Source organism: Pomacea canaliculata, linkage group LG8, assembly GCF_003073045.1.
Source record: "Pomacea canaliculata isolate SZHN2017 linkage group LG8, ASM307304v1, whole genome shotgun sequence".
NCBI classification, from domain to species: Eukaryota; Metazoa; Mollusca; class Gastropoda; order Architaenioglossa; family Ampullariidae; genus Pomacea; species Pomacea canaliculata.
Genome location: NC_037597.1, coordinates 18,984,960 through 19,006,225, shown reverse-complemented (window position 1 = coordinate 19,006,225; position 21,266 = coordinate 18,984,960). Strand labels below are relative to the sequence as shown.

Sequence of the window (21,266 nt, the reverse complement as noted above, 5' to 3'; positions counted from 1 at the left end):
ATTCAATAATATATAATAAAAGTTTAGGTAATGGAATTTAAATAGTTTTTGTGTTTTATTGCATATAATTTCTGTTATTTCAAAGTATAATACGATCTAAATATTTACTAATTCTCATATGGTTTGTTATCAAATTAGACAAATGAACAAAGAAGTGCTTCTCACTTTGTCTAAGGGAGATAATGATACAAAATAATACGCGTGCACTTCCTTTGGCAATGTCTGCAAAGCAGGTGTGTAATAATTTTCTTTTGGAACAGCTAGTTCTTGGGTTACTTTGTTCCTTTTGTTCATGCGATATACTTAAATATGGTTTACTTACAAACAAATGTTTAATAATTATACTTTCTATTTTTTTTAATCTAACGATAGCGGGTGGCTATACCAAAATACAGTAAAAATAAACGATTTATTTGATCTGCAGTAACCAAGAAGCCTGATAATAAGTACGTGCGTCCAAAGCTTATGACTTATACTTTAAGTTCTTAATATAATTCCAAAATAGTAAAATCGCTAGGAAACGTGTCCCTTTTTTCTTTTTTTTTTTTCATTTGGCACACAGAATGTTGAACGAGATTTACATGTTATTTCATGACTTAGTTATTGATGCACTCATCGCAGGTCTTTTTTTTTTTTTTTTTTTTTTTTTTTTTTTAAAAAAGCAGTAGTAGACAATGGTAAACAATCTTCGTAAATAGTACTAATCTTTAGACATGTTTTTATTGTCTGATATTGATAGCAGTTGTTACTTTGTCTTTTGTTTCACACCTGGTTATAATTGTTTTGTTTTGTTTTTTAATTTACACAAGTTTTCAGTTTTAGAATGTTTACGCCATCAGCTGATACAAGTTCTTTAGAGACACGCTGCCAAAGAATTTCTAGAAATAAAAGCAGTACCGAGAAATATGTATACATTGCTTTTATTTTGGTAGTAAGTGCATCTCATGGCAGCATAATTAATGAAAGCTCATAATCCTAGATAAACTGAAAGAAACTGCATGGATAAACAGTGAGCCACTTTGCTTGATGCAATGTATTGTTGATGAAACACATAAGAATTAAGATTCAGGAATGTATTCATTTTTTTAATAGAACAAAACAGTAACATTACATTACTAGAACTAACATTGCTAGAAATTCAGATGGAAAAGTATTCATTAGACATTGTTCTACCACTAAATACAAATGTAACTTTGCAAAGAGTTTCTGCAAATTGGAACTTGCTGCTGACTAACTCTAAATATGTACCAAATTTAAACAGCTTCAAGAACTCTAAGGATAATAGTCCAAAATTTTACAATTTTCAAGGTATATATATATAGTGTATTTGAGCAAATGATAGCCACTCCCTACTTCTACTAATGTAAATGTACAGAAGAGCCAGCAAGGAGAAGCTGCAAGTGAGTAGTTCATAAGATACAATTACAACAAGATAAAAAGCTTCCTTGCAAGATTTTCTCCAGGAAAAAGCAGTCTCACAGTTCCTTTTATCTAGTAGTGTACAAAGACAGGAGTATTTCTTGTTTTCATACTTTTCTAAAACATTGTAAATATTTACAAATACATTTTGTAAATATATTAACTTATTAACTTTACTCTCTTCTTAAATCAAGATCCTTGATGTACAGAATAAAATGTATTTTTTGAAAGTTTTTTGTGATTTCACTTATTTACATATGCATAACCACAATTTATGATCTTAGGGGATCATACTCATTACACCATTTTTCTTAGATTGCTCCTTATCAGGATATATCCAGAGGAAAAGAAACAGTTCCTTATACATTTGTCACGCACCAGCTACCAAATACAATACACAACTGCAGCTCTGATACGGTTGTAATGGTAGCTGTATCTAAAGCCTGACATGATATATTTTTTCTTTATCAATTTGTGCAATGATAAGTGTATTTTAACATTCTGATTTATTAAAGTTCTGAAACACAATGCAAGACTCTTTTGAAGAAGACCCGGAGAACTACAAAACGGTCTGTGTTGCTGCAAGAGTAGGGGATTTGGTTGGATTACAAGAACTCGTGTGGAATGGTGAGTATGAATAAAGCTGAGCTTAAGCTCCTAGATACAGTAGATAAGAGGGTGGGAGAGAATTGGTGTTTTATGCCAAGCCAGCTAACAAAGCAGCTAGCAGGGGCCATATGCAGAGAAAGAACAGTGAACCCAGGACAGCCAATCCCCATTGTATTGGTGACAGGTGCTAACCATTGCCCCACTGGACTTTCCACAATATAAGGGAGCAGAGCATCTAGGTTCTGTAGTGATTGATGCTGAAGGTAAACTTAATGCGTTGGTGGGATTGTCTTACCTATATTGCTACAGGATAAGTTCCTCATGTATTCTCTTTCCTGTTTGCTTCTATTGTGACTTTTGTTTTTAAGTTACTGCCTAATATTCGTCATACATTCTGTTGGGTATTTTGTAACAGCTTAATATCTGTACACCAGAAGTACTCAAATTTCTTTGGCAATAGCTCAGACATAAGATCTAGATTATGATGCTTTCTGTTTAATCACAAAAACTTGTTTTTAATATAGATACAAGCTTTTTCAAAAGAAAGACTTTGTCAAACAGTTGGCCAGTTTTTATGTAAACTCTTTCTGATTTCACACAAGGTAAATTTTACTCCCTGCAGAAAATGTGCTATAAGTCTTTGTATTGTGTACGATAATAGGTCGTCCAGTGGATGTGTTTGACAACCGAGGTTGGAGCCCAATACATGAAGCTGCCAGTGGGGGCTTTCCGGGGTGCCTTGAATTTCTCCTCAGACAGCGTAAGTCATTTTGCTTAAATTTATGGCCATACATCATGGTCACACAGTCACGTAATGTTTGTTTTCCTCACTCAAACATTCCCTTTTTCAATTTCCTCTTGGATATAACCAAAGCATGTTGACAGAAGTATTTTGCTATCTAAATGTAATTTCTATTCTTTTTCCCTCCCAGCACTACTACAACTGGTTACCTCTGCTCTGTCATGATCTATAAACCACATCCAGTAGATGTGAAAAAATTTACTTGTATCTTGTAATGAGTGGAAGACTTTATGTGGGGATTTGTTTTTCTGTTTAAATTGCTGAGTTTGTTTACTTCTCTACACCTCCCTTCTAAACATGAAGGAAGAGTTGTTCATGAGTCTAGAGCTGTTGCAGCTTTAAAACTCACCTGAGTGGCAGAGGTTTTACAGAACAAAGATGCTTGATTTGCTAGAGTTACAGACTCATTAAGGCAGTTGGGAAAGGGTTGAAGCAATTTTTTTCAAAACATTGGCAGCAGTCTTCCAAAATGGAAAAAAGTGAATAATGGTTCTGATTATTAATGCATGCCTTCCTTGCATACAAGCCTGTTCCTAGTTTCCCGGCAAAGATTTGTTAAAATTTGTTCTGATGGCTTCTGTCACCTATCAGCTGCTGATTATTGGAGTCTCCAAATATTTTGCTGCTTCTATTGCATCAGAACACCCATTTTCTACTACTACAAGGCTTTTTGTAATTTAAGAGGTTTTCTTGCGGAATAGGTGGGACTTAATATAAATACACCATTATAGTTAAATTTGTAGTAGTTTAAAGTTCTTATCAGCTTGTTCCTGTTTATTCCCCATAAATGTTTACTGCAACCAACTACAAAAAGGATTTTATTTTTTATGTTTTTTTGACATTTTAGCATCAGTTGATGCAGACTGGCAGACTCATGAGAAAGAAACTGCAATGCTGCTAGCAGCAAGGCAGGGAAACTCTCAGTGCGTTCGAGCCTTGGTAAATGCTCAGGCCGACATTGACTTGGCAACTGATGAGGGCTTCTCGCCACTGTGGGAAGGTAAAGGCTTTTCACAGCAAAGCTGCAAGCGCTCTGCTGCTTGAGATATTGATGTAATTTTTCTTTCTGCATTCTAATTGTTTGTTTATAATTGGAGACTTGTGTTCATATCAGAAATTCACTGGTTTCCTGTAGTTGTCAGGGACCATAGAATCTGATTAATGGCAACCATGCTGTCTAAAAATACACGCTTGTGTCTGTTCTTTTTACAGAAAGATATATACATGTGCACACTTTTGTTGAAATGTTCACTGCATAAGAGTCAAACATTGAGGCTAGCTTATGTATGTGACCTACTTTGTTTGTTTCATTTTGTTTATCAAGACTGTTGCTCTCGTTATCATACATTTCTAGTCATACTGATGATGGGTTTGGTTGTTTTGTTTGTATTTTGTTGGTTTTGTTTTTTTTTTATTTCTCTAAGGGTTATTAAAAAGTTTTTGTGACTGTCTTGCTTTCTTGTTTTGTTAAACTTTTATTCCTCACATTGCCTCAAAAGACAGATCTTCTAAATGAAGGCAAGAGAGTTCTGTTGTTGCATGTATGTCATTGTTTGCAGCTATCCAATGCTGCAATGTAGACTGTATCCGCCTGCTGGTGAAAAAAGGAGCAGACGTCAATCAGCGAGTATACACAGGCTATACCCCTCTACACCTAGCAGCTGAACGAGGGTATGCAAGTATCCTAGATTACCTTCTAAAGCATGGGGCCAAGCAGGATGTGCGTGCAGACCACAACCTTACACCAATTTTTCTTGCAGCCCATTGGGGGCATGTGGACTGCCTACGAATTTTGCTACGTTCTGCAAAAGATGAAGGTGGGCTCAAAATCTCAGAAGTTGCTTTTCTTTCTTAATGAGCTTTAGAGTAGTTTGTATAAAAGAATACTGTACACTCACCTCTCAACCTGCATATTTCTACCTATAACATTCCCCATGTTTTATGTCATGCCACTTACAGTCCATATATATTAATGTTTGTTGTTTGTTTTTTTTTTACAATATTCACTATAACCATACAGTATTAAACACAATGATATGCACAAAGTATAGTTTACGTTCATGTTGAAAGGATTAGTTCAAGTTTCAAAGTGTATCACCATAAAAATGATTGGTGTATTTCCTGTTTCTATAAAGGTAACCTGGCACTCGTAAATGTTGCGGCAGCTGATAATGCCACACCACTGCTGATAGCAGCTCAAGAGGGCCATGAAGCTGTGGTTGACCTTCTCCTTGAATATGGGGCTGATGCAAATATTTTGGTCACAGACACTGGGGCAGGTCCTCTACAATATGCCATTTATAAAGAACATGCAAGGTAATATTACAGAGTAAAAACGGGCTCACTGGGACACATTTTAGAATGGTATAAAGGATTAATGTGATAATAGGGGCACAAGAGGCATTTTTGTTAACTTCATTTAACTCAATCATGACAGCATATTTTATTACCTGGAAAAAAGTAAATTTTTCACCAAAATGTAGCTATAAATCTTTAAAGAATGATTTAAGCACAAAAGATGTTCTTAAAATAGTGTTAAAACTATGCAACATTTTTATTCATATCCATTACGGAGAAAAAAAAAGGTTCAGTTTAGTCGGTCGGGGATATCCAAATTATTGTAACTGAGCTTATATCCAGCTCAAGAATACATTTCAAGCTAATCATTGCTTACACATAAAAAATACTCAGGAATGTCATTTTTATGTGATAAAAAATTATTTTTATTATCCAACTAGAGTCACCAAAAGTGTTTGAATTTCATCTTGGCTGAGAAAAAATATTACAGGTTTTTGGGGGTTTATTTTTTTTTTATCAACAGAAAGTAGATTTCAAAGAAATTAATTGTAGTGAATCAATCTCACTTTTGAATGCAGCAGTTCCTAAAGATAAGTGTTAATGCTGCAAGGATTTAGAAAGGTAATTTTGCATGCAGACATCCAAACATTAATCTTTAATGCTGCTTTGTGATAATTTCAGGTACTATGAGGCTAATCAAAGCTGTACTTTGTTCTCAGGTGTGTGCACAGTCTTTTGCCTGCTACAAAACTGTCCATGTTTAAAGACAACTTTTCTGACATGCATCCATTGGTACAAGCACTGCAATGGCAAGACACTACGATTCTGCGCATGCTCTTGGCAGCAGGACTTGATGCCTTTCAGTCACAACTGCTAGATCCTGATCAGGCAACTGAACTCTCTCTGCTGGCAGAGGGAGGATTGCCAGGCCGAAAGGCTTCTCTTCTGTGTCACATCCGAAAGTCATGGCCCTTAGAAGGTGCTAAACTTCTCCTAGAACATGACCTGTCTCCCATCGCTCAAGATGATGAAATTCCACCTTTGTTGGTTGCAATGTGGAGGAATGCGTTTCCATTGTTTTGCCTGCTACTTCGGTACAATGCCCCACCCAACATATACCACCATAACATTTGTGGTAATGTGGCTATGTTACTTGCCTTGAGGAAGGACTTGGATAACTGCTGCCTTGGCCATAGCATCAATGTGAATTCCAATCATGCCAAAACCAAGGATAAACATGTCTGGCTAGAACACAGGAAACGGTCTTATGTGTGGCGATTGTTTGTAGCAGGTGGCGAGGTAGAGTCTCTATTCTCTGAAGACATCGATGTAAATAACGAAGGGCAAGGTGTCTCTGGGCTCAGTAGCCTGCTGAAAAACTGTGTACACAGCAAAGATATGGTAGTAGCCACAGTGGCTTTTTTGTTGACTTTAGCTTGCAATGTTAGGTTGCCAAAGAGTGTTTTATCTCTGCTGCCTGAAGAAGATACCAAAGAAATCATCCACATCACAGGTAAGAACTTTCTGTAGGCATCTTTCACTTGTTTACCCATGTACATGTGTGTGTTTGAGAGAGACAGAGAAAAGGTGCATGCTCTGTACTCGTTTGTCTTAGCAAGTACTGGCAAGTTTTAAAAAAATGTTTCATGCATATTTTGTTTTCATGGTGACTGCTTTTCCTACTTTTGGGTAGTGTCTTTCATGAAGGTGATCCCCGCCCTATGATAAACCATATAATATCTTCCAAAGCAACAGCCATCAGAATCAAGAATAAATCCTGCTGTTATGAGTAACTGATAATTAGATAATGGCAAAATGATGACTTAAAAACATGTCATAAATGAGTTTCTTTTATTTTCCTGTCTTTACAGATTCAACTCCCACACTGGCTCATGCTTGTCGTGTGAAACTCATGCGCACTATTGGGAATAAGGGTCGCTACACTCCCAGCATAATTACTTCCCTTAGGCTGCCAGAGACTTTGAGGGAGTATCTTCTATTTTCAGATTTGGATCCATATATTGGAACATTGGGCTGTATGGTGTCCCTTCCAAACTCATAGTGTTTTGTCATTTTTACCGTCATGCCACTTGATGTTTTTTTTCTCTATTTTTTTTTTTTTTAAACAGATTTTTGTTTGTGGGGTAGACTTGCGAGCCTTCAACTCAAGACTCACCTGTCATCACGTGTCATGAAAAGGAGCATTCCTAAACTGTGTAACTATATTTTCTGTTGTGATGTACACAACATCCATATTGCATCAGATTATACATGTGTTTGTGGTAGGTATCACAACTGGAAGATTCTATCAACTCTGTAGTTATGAACCAGAGGTACGCTTGCTCCTCCAAGTTTGTGTTATCTCAGCTAAATACAGCCCAGCAAGCCCTTTGTAATCACAGCTGTGGACTGAATGTAAGATTGGGACCTCTGGATTTTAACCCAATCTCTTAGGTCTGTGCCTGTTTTCAAATGTGGGACTTCCCAGTTCATAGCTGACCATGACGTAGAATTATGTCTGCTTCATGACTACGGCCCATGGGGAATATTTAGCTGTGAGTTCTTTCAGCTTAAGTTAGTTTTAGTCTGTATGTCTGTGAGGATGACATGTAAAAGCTGTTTTATTCCTTGGGAAAAAAAATAGATTGATGCTATAAATTCCCCTTCTTAATCACCCCACCAACTGTTAATCCCTTTTTTAATTATTAATCCTACAGTAAATATGCAATATAGTAAACATGCTAGATCACACTTTATTAGGAGAGTGGGAGAGAGTATTTTAATAAAGATTTCCCTAGTCTTTGTGAAGAAAGCTTATGCAAGGATACAACATCGTTTGGCAGCAGGATTGGGATTTAGCTGCTTTTAATTAGTAAAACATGTTTCCACTAATCCTGCTCTAACTGTTAAAGCAGGGAATCATTGAATGAATGTGGATAAGACACTTTAAGTTCATGTGCCCATACTTCTTGTCAGGACTGGAAGTTTAACTGAACTTTCCAACACTGTATGCAGGAAAGTTAACTTGGAACAAAAATGGAAATGTTGGTGCAGAAATAATGCATTGTTGCATAAGAGGTATTCTTGACTTGTCAATCATCATTGCAATATTGCATTTAGTTGTTAGTTTGCATGCTTGGAATAAATCCCATTTGCTCACTCACTGTGTGTTGTCTTTTAATTTAGGGCATTTGAAACAAGAATCTTTTGGGCATCACATTCTTTATTGTGTGAACATGGTTTTATCATACTGTAAAATGCTAGCAGTATTTGTGAGTGGTTCAGGTGGGTGGAGATCTGTGTTCATGTCAGTATGGGTGACTAAGGAACTAGGTACGTTTTGTGATTAGACAATAAGCTTAAGGAATAGAAGACAGAGAGGGTGCTAACCATGCTAACTAAGAGCAGATATTTTGTGTGAACCAGGAAGGTTCCTTGATTGTATTTACCTGTAAACCTGCATAGCTCCTCAGTTTCCCATGATATGCAAGGGTTTTGAGGTAATGGTTCTAATACTAAGTTTCTTTCATTGTGTAAATGTATACAATGATTTGTAATACATCAGATTTTTTTTAAACCATTTTAATAATTCTGAGGTATGTGTTCATTAAGATAAAGGCAGTAGCTTCGATAGAGGAGCGTTTTTTAAGTTATGCAGTGCAGTTTTACTGCCATTAGTTGAAAATGCAGTCCCTACTCATTATCCTGCCACTAAACATTCACAAATATTCGACATTAGGCGAAAGTGATGACATAAAAGATGGTATAGGACTCATGACTTGGGTTAAGGGATAAGTTTAAGGAAAATCAGTTCTTCCACAAAACATGGTGATATACATCGATGGATTGTGGGGTTTTTTTTTTTTTTTTGTTTTCGGGGGTTTCTTGCAGTGTTAGTGCTCATCCTTCTCAAATTTCTACTATGTTGCTTTTTACTAATAGAGTGATATTCTTCAAGGTCAGTATGTCTAAATGATACTTTATGACTCAACAAAATATTCACTCTCAGTGACATTCTTTAGTAGTGTGTCCAATAACACAACCACTGATGAAAATCCAGAAGTGCATTAGCAACATGTCAAACATTTTATGCTACAATCCTCCCTGTCTTATTGTTGTTGCAGTCCTGTTGAATGTGGAAATTTGTTTTGAACTTGGGTTTCTAATTTTTGCACCTTTATTATACATGTTTGCTTGTCAACTGTTGCCATCATGCCTATGCTTTTCTCATTCCCACAAATACTAAATTTAGTGAGATGGTGAATTTGGGAGGTTTTATGACACCAAAAGCTTCATGCTGCAGATTTGCAGATATGAACACTGATTATCATGAATTGGAAGGTGATATTTCTAGTTGCCTTTTTAAAATCCTTCGATCCATACATAATTTTGTCATTAATCAAAAAAAAAAGTCGGTCCTTTTTTCTAGTTCCACTGTATTTTTTAAAAGCTGGTTGAAATGTGTGTTCCTTATTTCCCAAAAGAAAACATGTTATGCTATTATTGATAATGAATTTCAGTCTTCACAACCAAAGAAAATTAAGTAACAAAGCCTGATCTCACAATTGTCATATGAAAACTACCTATTTGCAAAAAAGCATGGCCAATTTTAGCACATCATCAGCAGTCTGTGCATACATTATTGTCTATGGCTGGACAGGTTGTAGAAGTTTTAGAAACATGTTGCTTAAATTGGGAATGGTGCTGTGCTTTAATCAATTTGTAGAAGAATGGGGTTTTATTTTGCTTCTGCTTCAGTTTATATTATATTTTGTTAGGTTTGATAATTAATGAACATGATTGAAAAAGACAACGTTTGTATTGGGCTCAGTACAAAATGTTATACTTTTTACATGATATAACAACACCAACTTAAACTAATCTGGTTTTGATTGAATGTCACTGAAGAAATGCTACTGAAACTTTATGCCTTGTGGCAAGTCATGGCTAAACTCATGCTTCTATACAGGTGTGTTTGTATGTAAGATATTGTTCAATTTCTCAAAAAAAATTTTACTTTTTTTTAATAGAAATAGACAAAAAAAAATATTTTTACATAATTTCATCACAATGCAAACATAAGAAACAGTTACAGAAAATAAAAAATACGCTTCTTTAAGATTAGAAACTGATCATTAAGCCTATGTCAGATAAAGCAGCACATGTTGTAAAGTGTTGCCAGTAATGGGAATACAATAAGGTGCCTTCACCCTCTTCCCAATATATCTTTCAAAAGCATATGCAAGAAAGTAGTTTTCACCCTCTTTTTGTAAGAGATGAAGGTCAGTAGTCAAAAGTATCACCAAAAATATACTTCACATTAGATTACACAGCTTTAGTTTTTTTTCCCAACATCAAAAGCATTTTTTTGGCTCATGGTTTTAACACACATTCATATCATCTGGAATTGAAAATTCTATAAAAAGGAATTTTTTTTTTTTTTTTTTTTTTCTTTTTTTTTTTTTTTTGCCTTAGTGTACACTGTACACTCAATTTAAAGAAAATGTTGAGATTGACCATGCTTTGTTTTTTAACCTTTGACATTTTCTGGCAGAGGAGAAGCCAATAGACTATTCTGCTGGTAGTCTGTGGCAGCATTCTGCTCAGGCTGTGATGCAGGCAGTCTGTTTGCAGATACTTGAGCATCAGGTACTGCTGTTTGTTTGCTTAGAGCACAGGCATGAGAGTTCACACAGTGGAGTTCGGGCACAGGAATGGGGTTTAAGCGTGGTGAGCCAAAGTTGGTAACAATAGGGCACTCATCATTTAGCTTGGTATGATAATCAATGAATCTCTGTGCACTTTCCTGATCAATACGATCCACAACAAAAGCACCATGGCGCTGAAATAACAAAAGGAAATCTGATTATTTTTTTAATGGTAGGTAAAAGTTTGATTGAAGACGAAAGATAATGCAACATACCAGAACAAGTGGTCAAAAACATATAAGTACAAAAACATAGAGAACGGAGGAGCTGCTAGCAGAAGAAGAGGCTGGATTCATACCACATAGAAGCACAGTTGAGCAGATCTTTCACTGTCGCATCCTCATAGAAAAGGATCCTCAGTACCAGCAAAACCTATACCTCAACTTCACTGACTTTAAAAAGGTATTGGACAGAGTCTGGCAGGATGAACTATGGCATGTGTTGAGAAAATTTAACATCAAACAAGGCATAATTCAAGTCATAAATGTGCTATACAATAGCTCAACGAGTACAGTACTGCTGAATAACCAAATAGGAGCTTACTTTTAAACCACAGTAGTTGTACATCAAAGATGTCCCCTATCACTGGTGCTCTTTATTATGCTCAAAGCTCTCCACGACCATCATACTTCCATCTCAATTGGTGGAAGACCAATCTACAACCTACACCTTGCAGACAACATAGATCTGTTACCAGGCACTAATAAAGAACTGCAAGACCTCATCAACAGACTGACAGACATTTCAAATGCATATGGAATGGAGACCAGTACTGAAAAGAACAAAGTTATTACCAATGGCAGCAGCAAAGCAAAGATCTATATGAATGGGGTACAGCTCGAAGAGGTAAACAGCTTCAAGTACTTGAAAGCCACCCTATCCAAGGACGGCAGCTCCATGCCAGATATCCACATCAGGATTGCAACAGTAACAGTGGAAAGGCGACATAAGATGGTCTTCTTTGGCCATGCAATCTGGCACGACACTCTGTTGAAGACTATTCTTCACGGCACCTTGGAGGGTAGTCAACACTGCAGTGATGAGAGCAAAAGCTGGACTGGTCGTCCTGTACGGGACCTGCTATTGCCCAAAATTGGCAAGATTGGTAGGCCCTGTCAGCTGCCACATTTATCCATGTGATCCCTCAAACAACAGGTATCAATTAAAGAATAACTGACTGACTGACTAAAATAGTCTCGAATAGAGACTATTGTCAAATAGAGGTAGCATGCAAAATCCTTGTTACTCAATCCTGAAGTACAGAGCATTTTCCCCGACCAACAGCTGGACTTCCACTTAAACTGAAAATTTTCTCAAAAAAATTATCTGATGTTTTACAGATGAAAATGCTGCATTCAAAAACATAGTAAATTTACTACATTACCTTGAAATTTATTTCTTGTATGGCATCATGATCAAGCTAAGATTGTTAAGGCTGTGCCTCACTTAAAATGCAAGATTTACCTTGCCCCTTATAGGGTAGTTGGGGTCTGTTCTGCTGTTATATTGGTGTTCAAAAGACAAACGTTCTTTGTAGAAATGCTCGGTACCATCCATCTCGTGCAGCATGTTTACAGGAACTAAAAGGGATCAATAAAGTCCTTTATAGTCATTGTTTATACGCTTTTCTGACAAAAGTTTCCTTAGTTTTAATTTGATCAAAAAGTTGCCAACAAGGCTACAAAACCCACCAAAGAATAAAACTAAAGATACAAAAAGTTCAGCATATGTTAGACACCACCATAGTAGCAGTGAATGTTTGACAACAGAAGAAGGCTCTGCATTAGTAGTTCAAGTCTAAGGTACAGATTTTTCCACTGATTTTAGCTTCCATGATAAATAATGTACCAATTTCTGCTAGGGAAGAAAAGACAATTTTCCGACCACATTTCTTTAGTTCCACTGTGGAGTGCTCTAACCATTATGTTATGGAGCTTTCCCTAAACAGTATTTAACTGACAAGACGTCAGGATACCCACCAACTCCACAAGCTGGCTTTTGGTTAGGATTTGCGGAGTGGCGAAAATGAGGTTTGGGTGCCAGTTGTTTGGTATACATAAACTCATTTCTGTATGTGGAGTCTTTCGTGTAGGTTGGCTTGTGTTAGTGTTCCCTCATTTGTACCTGTAGGCCACCACTTGCCTTGTATATCATGGGTTGCTTTCAGTTTTCACCTGCCAAAGCAAATATGCATACAAATTTTCCCCAATCCATTCTGAGAATATGCAAACTTTGCAAACTTTACTCATTAGAATTAGTGGTAAATCAATGAAAATGATCTAAAAACAAATCTATAATAGTAAAATAATATACAACAAAATTATGTTAAGTTTCTGAAACATTTTGCATTCTAAGCACACTGAATAGACATGCCAAAAATCAGGAGAAACTATATGTGTATGTGTAAGAGAACCGAACAATTTTAAAACAACAGTGATGCACAGGAAATTAAAAAGTTAAAACTGAGATGAAAGGTATGGCACACTTCAAAATGAATAGTGTAAAACAAATTGCATAAAACATAGCTAAATAATAATAACTATTATTAAACTGGAGAGCAATAGATCCCCTCATGTTTTTTAATAAATCTTTCTAGTTTGTGCAGAAGAGTAAAACTATTTAGCATGATTTCAACATACCACACAAATAGGTTCATTTAGCAGATGTGCATTTGTTTCAATAAAAGAACATTTTTTTGGTTGAGGACAGTTGTGTCGATAATCAGGAGTAGCATGTGGTAGGACGCGTGTACGTTTGTGTGGGGTAGAAATCTCTGGAAATAATGGCTCTTGGGGAGTTACTGGCTCAAAAGACGCTCTGTATGGCTGTGGTTCAAACTTCTGGTGTACACTCTCAGCTTCCTCACTTATAACACGAAATGTATCAGGACTGCAGAAAATATAAAAAGACAAAGATCTGACACTTTTTAATATATTATTTGTGCTTACTCAAGGATATTTATAACATGTATATTCCAAATTTAATGTATCTTTAATTACTTTTTTCCTGCAACACCAGATGCAAAAAACTAGAGTAAAGGAAGAATTATAAGATGTAATTATAATCAATGATCAACACATCAACTATAACACAGGTAATTTATCTTTAGAGATAAAGATTAAAGCCTTGTTACATCAACAGAATTTATATGTACACACACACACATATCTATATAGATATCCATAAAGAGAGGAGAAATCTGGCTAAATATTTCTGGTATGTATTGCTACTTTTGAAAACTACTTTTACAGTAGTCATCTGTGCATATTTTATGCCATTTTCAATTTCAATTATTTTCTTTAGCTTTTGTATTTTTCCCTTGTCATTTAAGAACTGCCTAATGTACATTTTTGTGGTACTTTTAGATGGGTATAGAAAGTAAACACTCATATCCTAGCAGACACTGGGGCAGTGAATGTAAATGGTTCTCTATGTTTAGGGCATGATTTGTGAAAAGTGGAGCCTAATCTCGCCTTCAATAGTACCTATATTTCTGCTGTATAGTTGCTAAAATAATTTTTCAGCAACTGGCCCACAAAAAGCCTCAAATCAGTGATCTGCTTTACAATACACAATAATACGTACCAGGCTAAATAGTCTCCCCATTATATATATATGCTTTTATATATATGTATATATAGGCTTTTGAACTTTGTCCGTTTTTTACATTTTAATGACACTATTAGTTCATTTACAAAAGCAAAATAACTAAATAACTCCAGGTTCACAAATCCGCCCGTGCATTAACGTTTATAGCTTCCAGCTTCTTTCCAAATTCTTGTTACGTCGCTACCTTCACTGATGTAAGTTATTAAAAAACTAAAATCACAAAAAAAAAGTTTTTGTTTCAACGTTTTTAAATCTTAAGAAATGCGCGAATAAATATAAATCAAGTGAGACGTCAAAACCAAAATTAAATAATGATTCAGTTTTAAATAATGCACATTTGGTATCCTCACTCACTTGTATCGACAATCCACTCTCTTTTTGCGAGCTATCGGAGGCATGTATACCGTCATTTTTGTTGTTTAGTCTTCCCCGATCTTACCCCGGTAGTGGACATATTGTTGATGTAACCTAGGATATCACCCGGAAATGCTCCACGGCCATTTTCTGCCATGACAACAAGAAAACAAGATGGCGGCGCTTGTGAACCTTTATCGTCGAATGGAGGAGATAAATGAAGAATGCTATACGCGAAAAAAGTAAGATTGTAAACTTCTCGTATATTAATATTATTTATTTCATGTGAATGTGATTTCACTCTTATGATGTTCACGAATGCATAAATGATGAGTGAATAAAATGTACCTTCGATCATAGAAAAGGTTATTTAAATTATCGTAGCCATTTTTTTTTTAATTTTTTTTTTTTTGCTCTTTAGCATCTGCATCTACTATTTTCATTATAATGAATATTTCTTTTAAAGCCTCAAGTCCCATTACAATTTCCCCTCAAAGCTTACGTTTCTTCCATAATCCTGCTGTAAAGATGTTAAATGACATTTCAGAACAAGTTAGAACTGGCGATAGTGAACCAGTCGATCTAGGGTATTATGAATTATATATTGTTTTTTTTTTTTTTTTTTTTTTTTTTTTTTTTTTTTCTTTTTTTTTTTTTTTTTTTTTTTTTTTTTTTTTTTTTGTTTTTTATTTTTTTTTTTTTTCTTTTTTTTTTTTTTTTTTTTTTTTTTTTTTTTTTTTTTTTTTTTTTTTTTTTTTTTTTGTTTTTTTTTTTTTTTTTTTTTTTTTTCATTTTTTTTTTTTTTTTTTTTTTTTTTTTTTTTTTTTTTTTTTTTTTATGTGTAATGATATCAAACAAATGATACATTGCTTTTATCTTGATGATAGAAATATCAGTTTTAAGTTCAATTCTAATTACTGCAAAATAAATCATGTTACTCCAAAATTTTGCTAGAGTCTTAACATTCTCTGATAAAGTTTAGATAAATCTGTATTGCTTTATAGTGAAGCTGAAAACCACAGACAGAGGGAATATGATGCAGCTGTGTCCATTCAGGCCTGGTTCCGTGGCACAACTATCCGTCGGTACTTGAAGTATGCATCATTAACTGTGTATCTTAATTGTTCAAGTTAATTTCTGTTGCTTTTTAAGGTTTTTACCCTATGGTCTCTTATATGTGTGTATTCATGCATGTTTGTGTGCATGTATGCATAAATGTGTTTAAAGTTTTAAAGCTGAATATCTAACCATTTTAGGGAGGCTAGCTGCATATATACAACTAACCACACTTTGAATGTTACAAGCACTATCATGTAGTCTTCAAGCAATACACCCTGGCAACCACTGTTTTATGTTTTCTTGACTCACAAAAGTTTTAAAATCTTCTGTTAAACAGTGTCCAAATAGCAAATATTGAATAGAATAAACTTCCTTTAGAAATAATAATAAAGTTTTGTTTATAAAGTGCTATACCCAAGCTTCTATAGGCAAGGTCATACCGCTTTACAAGTAAATACACACATACTACTCTCTCTCGCTTTCACACACACACACATGGCTGTACAAGCAGAAATAAATTAGTACACCCAGATACCATTCACCTGTGCAATCATTCAACCACTCAAAACTTATACATCCAAACAGGAAGAGCATCTCTAGAGTAAAAGTGTCACATTCCTTCCTAATACACTCTGCACACTCAAGATCCAAGTTGGCTACGTGGTCCTTGGCAGTAGTGTGTAACTCTGTAAGATAGGATGTGTAAACTTATGCACATGATTAGTCTTCCCTGTTCCATCTTCACAGAAAGTATCAAATATAACAGCAGCAGAATTAACATACAAAGGACACTTAAAAGCTATTTGTAACTACTGACTCCAATTTTTTTCCTTTACTTTTTAAGATATTAATTCTTTGATGTTTGTAGCAAACTCACCTATTATTAACTTGAACATTTCAGATATGTTAGATGCTGTGCAGTAAATATTCAAAGGCGATGGAGAGGATACCTGGGCAGAAAATATTTCAGAATTCTTGTCAAGGTATCTTAATTTGATTAACATTTTCTATGTCCTTTACAGCAGTGAATTGTAATTTCCCTTCAGTTTGGTTTTAAGGTAATTACCTATAACCCTTTCAGCTGGCCTTTGCTTTATTTTAATAATGAATATGAGCCCTGATATTTACTATTCCACAGTTTGTTGTCAAATTCTTTTTATGTCAATAGAACAGTGTATTCATCATGAAGCTGAACTACTACAACCTTATGGCATCAAAGGTGAGAGATTTTTTATTTAAATCTTGAATTTGCATGCAACAACAAAAAAACTGTATACTGGTTCTCCCATATACACCTAGAAAACGATCTGAATAGAGCTAAAATGCTCCTTTTTTTTTGCTTTTGGTTTTTTTATGCGGGAGGGGGTTTGTTTATAAATATTTTTTTCTCTGCACACTAGATCCAGAAGATATGGCGGGGTTACTATGTGCGGAAATATGTGTTTGACTTCTACAGCCGAAGGCGCTATATTGAGGCTCTCAAATTAAAGAATGAAATTATCAGGTTAGTAATTATGCTTTTTTTTCTTTATTTGCAAACCTCTAATAGCATACCTGCTCTTACCTGCATTTATTGTAGTTTTTATTTTTATAATGATTATAAGAGCAACTAAACAACCAAAAATGTGTGCATATTTTACTATGTTTAGATGTTAAGGTTATTGGGTTTACTGAAGTAGATTTTATGTATACTTAAATATTTGCTTACTAATGTAATCGATGTACATATTGTTTACAAAAGTAAACTCAGTAATCTTGGCATATAGATGTGTCTAAACTCATGCTTGCTTGCATAATTGCCCTTATAAAAGGATGAAAGGATAAAAACTACACTAGTTCATGAAATTTCTTTTTTTTTTTAGTTATAAAGCTGGTTTATATAAGTGATAAATTGTATCAGTGGTGCAGTGCTGGAAAAGTACATGTGAAGGATGGGTGGATGATGATGAAATAAAAAGCTAATTACTTCACCCAATAATTTGAACTCAAGATAAACAATCTGCTCAACCATTCACTTCTAGGATAGAGCTTCAAGAGTACATAGAACACCAGACCATCTTGCACAAGAGGATACAAGAAGAGCGAGATAAGCAAATGAGTGAATATAATGCTCGCAAAAATCACTACCTTGTCAGCACCTATGTACAACCTGGCATCTACAACTCTCCTTTCCTTCCGTGAGCATGACTTGTCAAATAAAAAAAAAAGATTTTACATTCTGTGAACAAAAAATCTGATTATTTGAAAGAGCAGTGATGGTAATCTCATATTGATAGTTTGGCATGTTCTCTTATTTTCTTAACTAGTATTTTTGTTATTTTACTTGTATGATTTGTGCAAGTAACAGATTTTTTTTCATATATATGTTTATAGGTAACTGTCAGATTTTTCTATTTCAGTTTTGCTGGGGCTTACCCTTGTATATTTCATAAATTCCATCTTGTGAAAAAAACATTCCTTGTTTATATAAATTGATGTGACAGAATATTATGTACTGTAGGTGTCCCTCTAAAAAGGAAATTCTTTTACGGAGTGTGAAACCTCTCTCCGCCCAAAGAAATTAGCTGAAAACAATGAGTTTGATCCAGCTTGTGCCAGTTATAAGAGTGATGTACCTAAGCATCTTCCTGTTCCACCAATAAAACCACAGGTAGGCTTTCATTAAATCCTATATGTAGTCGTTTAAATTTAAATGGAAAGTCTTCAGCATGCTTCCATTTTTATATCTTTAGGTACTGAGGGGGAAAAACTGAGGTGAGAGGGTCAAGTTTGTTTTGTGGCAAAACTGATGATTGAAATTTCCATTGACTTAAATATTGGGAAGATATTTTTATATATCTCTTATCTTATTGGCTTTTTTCCTACCTCAAGGGTCCATTCCGAGAACCAGAGGAGGTGCAGAAACAGCGATACAAACCATTTCAGCCCTCTTTGCGTGTAGCAACAGACATTGATTCTCTGCAGAAGGCACGTGAAATCTTGAAAGCAGAAGAATGGGTTACCCGTCACCATGATGATATGTAAGCACTGCTGCTTTTTTCATGAATGTTATACTTTACTAGCTGGACAATATACTTTCCTTCATGGAGATATAGAAGTGCATGAGACATGTAGGAATATTGAGTAAATAAAAAATATGCTGATACAGTTTTTGTCTGCTATTTGATTGCACTATTCTCAAGACCAGCAATTAGCCACAAAATATTTATAGCATATATGTCCATCTGAATTGTCAAAGGTTTGGCATTTTGTTCAGTTAGCATTTGGACTGTGTGAGATAAAGTGTAAGGACATTTTCTATTTTTAAACTTGTAAACCAAGCATGGCCCAACTCAGTAACCTACAGTATGACTTCTCATAGAAGAAAGAGTGAAAAAAGTAAATGGAGATCAAAGTGACTTTGATGTAGGAAATTCACTTTTTACTCTTATACTTTTGTTTTATCAGTTTTCTGCCATGCACTCGAAAAAGTGTACCTTATGAACCTTTACTTTATACCACATCCAAGTATGGGAGTCTACCATACGGGAGCAAACACTTCAGAGAGGAGACTTTAAACAAGCAGATTGTTGCAAAGGTAACTTATTTTAGGTGTTCTTTAAACTACTTGGACTGACAACTGCTGAAATCCATGTTATCTGACAGTACTAGGTAAAGAATATATGTATATGTGACAAATATTTTCACTACAATTCATCAGAGTAAATTTCATGAGATGAGTAATAAGCTGACTGAAGCTGATACATATGTGGAATCTCTGAATGAAATTTATACATTTTTAAATAATTTCTGTAAATGTGTCACATTATTTGAGTGTATATCCTCACCCAGATTTTTTTCTTCTTTTGTTTACCAGCCTTTCAAGACAGTGCTACCACCAATCCCCATCTTTGACAAGTTCAATCAAACTTACTCACAAGGTCAAGTGTGAAAACATAATTATCCTTCACCATACCAACCTTAACTATGCACCATCTGTTCCATCCTTGAATTCCCTTCTTAAAATGTCCTGTTTCTTCCATACATCTCAGTCTTCTTTAGACTGATACACTGAATTCAGGTCTTCTACCTGCCTACCCCATTCATCCCTAGCAATCAAGCATGTCATTGATGTTTTTTGCGCGAAAGTCTGGAATCCTTGCTTCCACAACAATATTTGCAGGCAGACTTGACTGATGTGAATCTAGTAATTTTTGGGGGGAAGTGAATTCATACCATCTGTTTCACATTAGCTGAATCAAGAGCTACAACTACACCTTTCAGTTTCAATGCATCTACATGACAATGCCATCTGTCATATTTGGTAATGTTAATTTGTAGATCTTGAGATTCACCTGGTCAACAAGCTAGCTGTATGTATATATTGAAGTCCCACACACACACACATATAAAGTAGCATACAATTATAGGTAAAGTTTCAGAAATATAAAGATTTCCAAAACTTGTCTGTTGTTATTTTTAAAAATTCATGACCCCTAGCATGTGCTGCCATATTTGTAATAAATACAAAAAGTATTGGTGGAGGAACTTCAGAAAGGATGCAGTGAATAATTTTGCTGTATGTGAGCAGAAAAGACTATTGCTGAAAATAGACAAGAACTGTTGAAGTACTGTTATTCCAGCAATGGGATAATATTTTTGAAGGTGAGCAACAATGACAGAACAAAAGGGGTAAGAACAAGTTTCAAGGGAAACATTTGTTTTGTTTCAGTCAAGTGCTACAGCCAGATGTCTAGCATGTAAAATACCAAAGACACTTAAAGCTTGACAGTTCACGCAGACATATACAATCAAAAAGAAAAATACCACCAAGTTTACCCAGCACATATGAAAGTGTCGTAATAAAGTTGACATACACCTGTCTGTGAAAATAGGACACTTGTCTAATGTATCAACCATGATAAAGGTGTGGACTTGCATCAGGTCTGTATATATGACAAATATTTGAAGACATTTTGAAATGAACTTTTTAAGATGAAGTTGATGAGGCGATGAATGTGTAGGTGTGCACATATGTAAGACTCTCATTGAGGCATGTTTTTGTCATGCTTTGGCCACATCTAATAAATCGTTTAAAAATTTATGATCTGAGTTTTATACAGTACGTAAATTGCAATTATTTAAATGCAAGTTGCTTGCGAAATTTGTGGAGTGAAAGACAGAATCTTTATGATCTATATACATTGCTACCTTAAGCAAGTGTTTTACTCAAAAAGTTACTTTTTACCTGGGGTATTCTTAAACAGTATTCAATCAACCTTCAATCATATTATGTGTGATTATTACTGGAAGGTTATAAATTAAGTTGCAAAGAGCAAACCAAGCTAGGATATATTCTCTAGTCTGCTACAATAAGCCAAAGACAAATGAGATTTCTTGGTCATATAGATGATGAAGGATGGTCTACT

At 35.0% G+C, this 21,266-nt stretch overlaps 3 protein-coding genes across 3 annotated transcripts; 2 read left to right on the top strand and 1 right to left on the bottom strand.

The window, feature by feature from the left end:
* The first annotated feature begins 145 nt into the window (after nucleotides 1-145).
* On the top strand, nucleotides 146-10,005 carry LOC112570749 (ankyrin repeat and SOCS box protein 3-like). Its single transcript, XM_025249347.1, has 8 exons — nucleotides 146-233; nucleotides 1,935-2,046; nucleotides 2,690-2,788; nucleotides 3,678-3,830; nucleotides 4,390-4,647; nucleotides 4,966-5,146; nucleotides 5,848-6,641; nucleotides 7,000-10,005. The coding sequence occupies exons 2-8, from the start codon at nucleotides 1,947-1,949 to the stop codon at nucleotides 7,188-7,190; spliced, it is 1,776 nt and encodes a 591-aa protein (XP_025105132.1). The 5' UTR covers nucleotides 146-233; nucleotides 1,935-1,946; the 3' UTR covers nucleotides 7,191-10,005.
* Nucleotides 10,006-10,561: 556 nt separating this feature from the next.
* Nucleotides 10,562-14,935, bottom strand: LOC112570412. The gene is made up of 5 exons (XM_025248828.1): nucleotides 14,800-14,935; nucleotides 13,476-13,725; nucleotides 12,816-12,939; nucleotides 12,301-12,416; nucleotides 10,562-10,970 (listed from the first exon to the last, which is right to left on the bottom strand). Exons 1-5 carry the CDS (start codon nucleotides 14,853-14,855, stop codon nucleotides 10,659-10,661), a joined length of 858 nt encoding a protein of 285 aa, XP_025104613.1. The 5' UTR covers nucleotides 14,856-14,935; the 3' UTR covers nucleotides 10,562-10,658.
* On the top strand, nucleotides 14,921-20,939 carry LOC112570654 (spermatogenesis-associated protein 17-like). Its single transcript, XM_025249196.1, is given in 11 exon segments — nucleotides 14,921-15,041; nucleotides 15,804-15,893; nucleotides 16,760-16,841; nucleotides 17,027-17,077; nucleotides 17,259-17,362; nucleotides 17,880-18,035; nucleotides 18,359-18,399; nucleotides 18,402-18,508; nucleotides 18,730-18,878; nucleotides 19,306-19,435; nucleotides 19,715-20,939. Coding segments are annotated over 11 exon segments (1,053 nt in total). The 5' UTR covers nucleotides 14,921-14,973; the 3' UTR covers nucleotides 19,790-20,939.
* Nucleotides 20,940-21,266: the final 327 nt, after the last annotated feature.

Bases quoted from the DNA above. Each gene is read 5' to 3' on its own strand.
- LOC112570749 (XM_025249347.1), top strand. From the start codon at position 1,947: ATGCAAGACTCTTTTGAAGAAGACCCGGAGAACTACAAAACGGTCTGT. The intron at 5,147-5,847 runs GTAATATTACAG...CTTTGTTCTCAG, and splicing joins ATTTATAAAGAACATGCAAG to GTGTGTGCACAGTCTTTTGC. The intron at 6,642-6,999 runs GTAAGAACTTTC...CTGTCTTTACAG, and splicing joins AGAAATCATCCACATCACAG to ATTCAACTCCCACACTGGCT.
- LOC112570412 (XM_025248828.1), bottom strand. From the start codon at position 14,855: ATGACGGTATACATGCCTCCGATAGCTCGCAAAAAGAGAGTGGATTGT. The intron at 12,940-13,475 runs GTATGTTGAAAT...AGGGAACACTAA, and splicing joins TAAATGAACCTATTTGTGTG to CACAAGCCAACCTACACGAA. The intron at 10,971-12,300 runs GTAAATCTTGCA...TTGTTATTTCAG, and splicing joins ACTACCCTATAAGGGGCAAG to CGCCATGGTGCTTTTGTTGT.